Source organism: Salminus brasiliensis, chromosome 25, assembly GCF_030463535.1.
Source record: "Salminus brasiliensis chromosome 25, fSalBra1.hap2, whole genome shotgun sequence".
Lineage (NCBI taxonomy): Eukaryota > Metazoa > Chordata > Actinopteri > Characiformes > Bryconidae > Salminus > Salminus brasiliensis.
The window spans coordinates 4,719,468-4,727,532 of record NC_132902.1 but is presented as its reverse complement, the minus strand read 5'-3'; the positions used below and the strand labels follow the sequence as shown (position 1 = coordinate 4,727,532).

Sequence of the window (8,065 nt, the reverse complement as noted above, 5' to 3'; positions counted from 1 at the left end):
AATAATGGGTCCATCTTCCTCTTCCATCTTCTGTAGATCCTGATGAGAAGTATTCTGAGATGTGCTCTCCTCCACAGTCACACATCTACTGATTACAGTACTGAGAGACCAGCCATTAAATATGGAACGTTACGTGGGCGTGACTCTATTATGACGTCACACACGGGGGCGTGGTTCTCTGCTGCCTCCACACTATTAGGAGTGAAATATTAGGAGTGTATCATCCAGGGTTGGCTGGAAACACAATGCATGTAACAGTTTTCTGTAATCAGGATAGAAAAAAGTCCAGTTCCAGAGGAAAAAGGCAGTAATCAGATTCCAGCTCCATTCTAAAAACAGTGGGATTACTAACAGAACTACAGTAAACACTCATCACTCTGCTGATTCTCTTGTCTTTCTTCATCTCTAGGAGCTAAATTTGGGGCTTAAATGCAGATTTTGCTGAGATTTGATTTCTTTAATGAGAGTTTAGCACTTTCCACAGCGCGCTGTCTCCCTTCAAGCCCCGCCTTATTTTCTTAACCCTCCAATCACTGCTTAGCAACCGTTGTTCTGCAGGACTCCTTCAGCGCTGTTCAGCTCGAGCTCCTGTTTCCGCGGATAGAGTTTGAAGGTGAAGCTCCAGTTCTAGTCATAAGATGTGTCTGGGGGACACAGAGAGCCTGACAGACTGAAGGAGGCTGTTTTCTCCCCGTTTCCAAAAACAACAGCTCATTTGAAAAAGTCAGCTCTGGACTCGTCTGTGGTAAACCTCCCCATGAGCTGAACACACACACCTTAACCAGAGACAGCTGTGTTCACTCAGAGGTGAGTCGTTTGATCTGCTGTTTAGTTGCTAATTTGAGCTGCTTTGACTGAATAAGAAGCTGTGTATGAAAGCACTTGTGGAAAAAGTCGTAGAACCCAGGCGTAGTTTTAGCGGACATGCTAAAAGTTCCTCTTGCTGAAGCGTTCAAATCTTTCTTTACTTGAAATGGATGAGCTGCTTTTACCACGTTGGCTTTGCAGTAACTTTCTGAAGTAGATGAAGTAAATGAGCTCCTCCAGCTGAAGCCCAGTAGAGCAGCAGGGACATCTGATGTCTTCACACATTGCTGCCCCCAGTGGTCAGATCAGCTCATTACATCTGTGATTGGAAGATGTGTTGGTTGATTCTCTGCTTTGGTTTTATTATTGTTCAGATTGTAAAGCATTAATCCATTATTGTAGGCTGTGTTCAATCATCTCTTCATGTTTTAAAGCTCCATCCTCTCCCTGCTGTCACTGCAGTGTTGTAGAAGAGCAGATGCTGCACAGTGGAGGAACCAGGAAGAAATAAGCATTAAAAACTAAACCAAAAGCTGCTTCACAATTTTATTTCTGATGGTCTTTTTGTAAAACACTGTTCAGAGTAATAAATCACACAAGGTGAAGCAGAAACACACGTAAATCTAACCAATAACAGTAAATGATAAAAACAGTGCAGAAGAATAAAAATATGAAGCTTTTAAAACAGTTTCTCATTGAATGAAATGAGCTGAACATAAAACATATGAATGTAAAATAAACTGAACTGAAGATGAGAATGAAGTGTTTCTAACATGTAAATCTTTAAAACTGCCTTCTTTCATCTATGTAATTTTGACAGACTGCATATTGTATGTTAAATGATGCTGATAAGCCGGTGCATGTATTTATAACCTCAAGACTGGATTCCTGTAATGCCCTTTGGTTGAACGTTCATGCAAATGATTAAAAAAGCTTCATCTACTTCAGAAAGCAGCTGCTAGAGGGCTCACCAGAGCTAGAAACTTTCTCTCTCATCCCTGCACTGGTTACCAGTTAGATTCCACATTGATTTTACAGCGGGGCAAAAAAGTATTTAGTCATCCACTGATTGTCCAAGTTCTCCTACTTGATGAGAGAGGTCTGTAATTTTCATCATAGGTACACTTCAACTATGAGAGAAAAAATTAGGAACAAAATCCAGGAAATCACATTGTAGGATTTTTAAAGAATTTATTTGTAAATTATGGTGGAAAATAAGTATTTGGTCACCCACAAACAAACAAGATTTCTGGCTCTCACAGACCTGTAACTTCTTCTTTAAGAAGCTCTTCTGTCCTCCACTCGTTACCTGTATCAATGGCACCTGTTGACCTCGTTATCTGTGTAAAAGACACCTGTCCACAGCCTCAGACAGTCAGACTCCAAACTTAACCATGGCCAAGACCAAATAGCTGTCGAAGGACACCAGGAAAAAAATTGTAGACCTGCACCAGGCTGGGAAGAGTGAATCTACAATAGGCAAGCAGGTTGGTGTGAATAAATCAACTGTGGGAACAATTGTAAGAAAATGGAAGACATACAAGACCATTCATAATCTCCCTCGATCTGGGGTCCCACGCAAGATCTCAAAAATGATCATGAGAACAGTGAACAAAAATCCCAGAACTACACAGAGGGACCTGATGAATGACCTGCAGAGATCTGGGACCAAAGTAACAAAGGCTACCAGCAGTAACACACTACGCTTAGAGGGACTCATATCCTGCAGTGCCAGGCGTGTCCAGGCCAGTCAGAAGTTTGTCAGAGAGCATATGGATGATCCAGAAGAGGATTGGTAAAATATCATGTGTTCAGATGAAACCAAAATAGAACTTTTGAGAGCATTGAAGATGGAATGTGGCTGGGTCTTCCAGCATGACAGTGATCCCAAACACACTGCTCGGGCAATGAAGAAGGTCCCGGAGTGACCTAGCCAGTCTCCAGACCTCAGCCCCATAGAAAATTTGTGGAGGGAGTTAATAGTCTGTGTTGCCCAGCACCACCCCTGCTCCAGAGGAAATCTGCATGGAGGAATGGGCCAAAATATAATGTTTGACCTCTGTCATTGCCAATGGGAACTTCTTAAACTCTTTGCTGATGTAGCCTGTTTCCATACTAACACTGTTCTGCCCTCTCTCCTATGTACTGAGCTGCCCCCTGCTGTCTGCTCCCAGCATTAGTTGTGAAAAGTGCTGTATGAATACATTAGAATTGAACTGAATTAAATTGAATATTGCAGACAGTGGTCTTAACATTCAGAAAGGCAGTCACAGCTTTCAGCCTCCTTGAGCTCCACATTCAGCACAGAGGCCACCAGCTGTGCTCTGATCTGGAGTATGGAGCTGACAGTAAGGCTGGGTTACAGAAAAGAAGCTAACATTACCTTCTGTAGAATCTCCTTTCACATCCATAAGCAGAGAAGCTACTGTTCCTTAAACAGAAACAGGAATTCTACCACGAACAACACTGTAAAACTATCAGTAGACACAGGCTTCAACATCTACAACTTCCTGCCTCAAGTAAAATGCTGTGAGGACTGTTAAAGGTCACTTGTCCAGTTGGACCAGCTGGTGTTTTTGGTCACTATAGATATTCTTCTTTTAACAACAAACTTTAAACTTCATCCAATTTCATCTTCACTGCAGCAGGTCTGAGTGTTTTGGCACGAATCTATAAATATAATAAATATATATAATCGATCTATACCGATATTTAAATAATATAAACATGAATTATTATCCGTTGTGCTCGTGCTATAAGATTATTTATATATAATTAGATCATCTACAAACAGTTAATCAGGTGTTACTTGTTATAGGATACAGCGCTTATAAACCTTATAAGGAATAAAATGATGTCACAGTCGGCGCCGCCCGTCAGCCCAGTGGTGAAGGTGCAGGACCTGGAAGAAATGGAGCCACGAGTCGTGGGCTCGACTCCCGGCTCTGCCCCCTCCTGACACTGATAAGCGTATATACTAGGCAAAGGTTCACGAGTTTGGACGCAAGAACCCTGCCTTAGAGAATCTAGTGTCGCTTACCTGTGCCAGTAGGGGGCGCAGTCCAGAGCTTCCCTCCTGCGCCTTTGCTAAGGGGTGGGCGGTGCCGCTTTTTGATGAAACCTTTTACTATTATTTTTATCATTTAAAAAACAATAACTACATATATATATATTATTAATTATAAAATAATAATAATTCATTACTCTTCTATCATTGGTTATAAGATTGTAAGGCTGTAAGTTTAACATGATAACTCAATATAATCAACAAAACTAACATTTCAGATCTGTACTGTTATTTAGTCGGAGCTTATTTAAAATAGTGAAACTGGGTGTTGATATTTCAGAGCTGATCTTGTTAAAGGCAGAGAGAGTAGATGTAACCCTGTGGAGAGTGAAGCTGCTCTAATGGTGGAGTTAAAGAGAGTGTAAAGCTCTGCAGACATGCAGTGAATATTCTGCTCTACAGAGGAGAAATACGCGCCTCTATGCTGTGCTGTGCTCCTGGAAGTTCTGCTGGCTGATGGATCATTTTGTAAAACGGCTTTAAAGAGCTGACACTGTCTGGTAAGTAAGTTTACTGTGTTCTAAACAGCAAACAGCATTTTTTCCAACCCGACATCATTTCAGAGTTAAAACAGTGTTAGCTCCTTAGCTAACGATGCTGCTAGCAGCTCCACCCTAAACTGAGGCTTTCATAATGGGAGCGTTAGCATGGTGGCTAAGTGGGTAGGAGCCCATAGTGTTAACTAGTTCTCTGACTGCATGATGGGTTTGTTTAACATGGCTTAACTCAGGACTCTGAAACATGAGCCAGCATCAACTTTGTTGAGTCCTGAGTGAATTTGCCATGTTTACAGAAGCTGGAGTGATGTTAGACAGTTAGGGAGAGCTCAGTAACTCGCTGTATTTTGAGAAGTGCAGGGTGGATTATATGAAGGGAGATTCAGGAATTCAGCCACTTCATCAAAGAGGACGTAGAGGTGGCCCTCAGTACGATGGTGCAGAACTGCTCTCCTGCCGGGTCCTGCGCGCTCTACTGTCTGGTGGATTCAGGTAAACATCAAATTCCATATTCATTAATAGATTTGAACTGTAAACTAAATGAAGTGGTCATGTGATCAATATCAGTGGTCATTCTAAAGGCACAGTACAAACTGGCAAGAACTTGGAGAGGGTAGAAGGAGTTCTTCAGTCTGAACACTAATCCCACAGTTCCCTAGCTAACACACTGTAACCCAGTTGGCTGCATAATATTATGCCCTTTATTTACAAGGGATGTAAACTACTGTAATGTTAATCATAGGGCTGCTGTATTACACCTAGTGACCAGTGCCAGCTCAGAAGGAATGAGTGGTGTAGCAGATGTAGGTGATCAGTATGAAACTTTTGGTGAGTCTAAATCAGAGAGATTAATAACAGAGACTAAAGTCAGAAATGACATTTGGGCTCCATCCAGCTCTTATCACTGCCAACCAGAATCACTGCTATCATGAAGACTAGGTGGATGTGCAGCACCACAGCCAGGCTCCTCATCGTCACATCCTAGTCCTAGTTCCTGTTCTGTACCAGACACCTTCTGCAGTGTGTAGCACAGGATTAGCTTTGTCTTTGTCCTCAAGCTTCATTCCCTTCAGAATGTTTATAAAGAATTTTTATATCATATTTATATTAATAAATATTATATATATTAATATTTCAGTTCTAACTGTCTGCAGTGTAGTCACTGAGGTCAAGTAAACAAAATCTGACTGAGTGCAGTTTGATCATGTTGCTGCTGAATTATGCTCAGACTTACCAAGCAAAACATCCCACAAGACCACATTTCTTAAAATATATTTATTAATGTTTATCCATGTTTAATAAAGAAAATACAGCATAGAATTCACAACAGAGAACAGCAGAATAAAAAGTGATAAATAATATTTAAATATTGGTCTTTTTGGCTTTTGTACACTAAATAAATAAATAAACATGTTTAAGTGACTTTCCCATCCAACATGCGTTTCTCAGTCCTTTTCACCACATTGTTGGATGTGCCAAAAAGTCTGTCCCAGTGACTGAAGAAAGGAGCAAAGTTGCTGCTGGGCTTCTGGTGGTGAAGGTCATGAGCTAGTGCTCCTCCAAGCAGTCCAAAAGGAACAAGGTGGCTTGGGGTCCAGGGCAGGTCGTAGCCAATGTGATCCTCAACAGACAACCAGATGCTGAAGATGGTGAGGGTCCACGTAGTCAGGGGATGGCACCGTAGAAGGAGAGGGTTCAGGTTACTCCAGAAACCCACTGTCATCAGCTCCACAGCACTGAGATGTTCGGTGGACCAGGAGAAGGGCGAGATGTAGTCATGGTGGATGGCGTGGACCCACTTATACAGGTGTCCGTTCCTGTGATGAGCCATATGCCAGAAGAAGTACTGGGTATCAAAGATGATCAAGGCACCAAGACCCCCGGAGAAAAGCTCCCAGACTGTTGGAGCAAGCGCAGGCAGCTGAGGAGCTGGCATCACAGCACTGTTGATCAGAACCACTGGGACCACAAAGACCAGGTGGTTGTACAGCGCTATGCCCAGGCTCCTCATCATCCTGCTGGCGGTCGGTCGCCTCTCCTTTTGGATCTTGTAGCTGTAAAAGGCAGGAGCGTGCTCTCCCAGGAGGTCCAGAATCGCAAAGGGACAACTGAAGATGAAGTAGCTAGAGAAGGCGAGCATGACAGGGAAGAAAGGTGATGAGACCAGGGAGTAATGATGGAACAGCAGGTAGTCCCACAGTGGCTGGAGAAGCCGGTCTGAAGTCCTGGAAGTAGGAAGCTGCAAGGCAACTTTACTGATGTTCCACATCTTGTTCTCTGCTTTGCTGTAGGGAGAACATACTGGTGTGGAAGCCTTCAGCTTATTTATACTTCTGAGCCAGACAGTCTAACCTGCTCTACAGCCGCGTTACACCAGTTTTTCCTTCACAACTTTTTTCTAAATGTTGGTTTTGTGTGAGTCCAAATTGTGCAGGATTATCTTCATTCCCCAACCTTGAGACTGAACCGAGGGAGATTTACCCCTCCCGAATAACCTCATTTTCACTCCTTTAGAATTTCAGCTGGATTCTGGCTTTTTGGACTTTCTATCTGGTTGCTTTCAGTCACACTTTCAGTCAGACTGTCTAGCCAAGCCTCTCAAACATTGGCTAATAGCTGCTGTATCCCTGCCAAAGCTTCTTAACTCCAAAATCTCCCGAGTAGTGCTGTGCACTGGCCAGCCTTTTCAACTGGACATATCAGATTTCAGAGTCAGACCATTAAATCTAATCTCTCCATTTCTCATAAAATGATGAAGTCTACTGTAATCCTAAACGCTGTTTCTACCCAAATACATGAAGTCTGGTGTCGTAAAACTGGAAACATCCCACATATTATTCCACTGTTTTGAGTTTGGTGAGCGTTTGTGATCATTTTACAGATCTTTGTTGAATCAACTTATAATAATTGAGTTTATTTGGTTGACATTAGTAAATGGACAGTGATTGGTCCATGTGATCTTAAAAACACACAGACAGAAATAAACTTCACTGATGTTGGATTGAATCATTTTTCCCATATTGATGTTTCCCAACAAGTCCAGTAACTGAGTCAGCTGTGCTGGGTCAGTAATATACAGTGGGGTTGTGTGTGGAATACAACCTCTTTGAGTAAAACTCTCTCTTTCCTATTGGCTCCTGATGCCACCTATTTCCAACCTGGGTGTGTCTTTCCCCCTTTACTCACCATCAATGTGCAGTAATTTCCCCCAGGCTACATTCCCCTATGTGGTCCCTTGTAATCTGTGTAGTGTTCTTAGGGTCTAGTCTTAGTGGTGAAGGCTGTAAGAGCTTGATGGTGCCTGAATGATGAAGTGATCGCTAATGTCAAATCTGACAGAGATTTAAAATCTGGACTTTGTTCTTGATGGGTGTAACATTACATGGTCAATCAGTTACATTAACTGTTCTCTTAAAGTACAGCAAGAACAAAATTAATTACAATAAATTAATTTAATGTAAATATATTTGAGTATATTTTGGTGTAATGTAGTATTAACTTCAACATAAACTGAAAAGGTTTATGTATATGTAAAATGTATTTAGGTGTTTGTATATAGGTTTTAATACATGTACAGTAGTATGTTTAAAGTCCAGGTTTACTTTAAATAGTTCCATTTTAGCTCAGCTAAGTAAACTTCATCAAGTAAACTTCACCCTTCTCGCCCTCTTTAAGTGTACTGATCATTAGCGTG

At 41.8% G+C, this 8,065-nt stretch overlaps 1 protein-coding gene across 1 annotated transcript; it reads right to left on the bottom strand.

Moving 5' to 3' along the window:
- Positions 1 to 5,785: 5,785 nt before the first annotated feature.
- On the bottom strand, positions 5,786 to 6,640 carry LOC140547757 (cholesterol 25-hydroxylase-like protein 1, member 1). The gene has a single exon (XM_072670893.1). It carries the CDS (start codon positions 6,638 to 6,640, stop codon positions 5,786 to 5,788), a length of 855 nt encoding a protein of 284 aa, XP_072526994.1.
- Between the last annotated feature and the right edge of the window lie 1,425 nt (positions 6,641 to 8,065).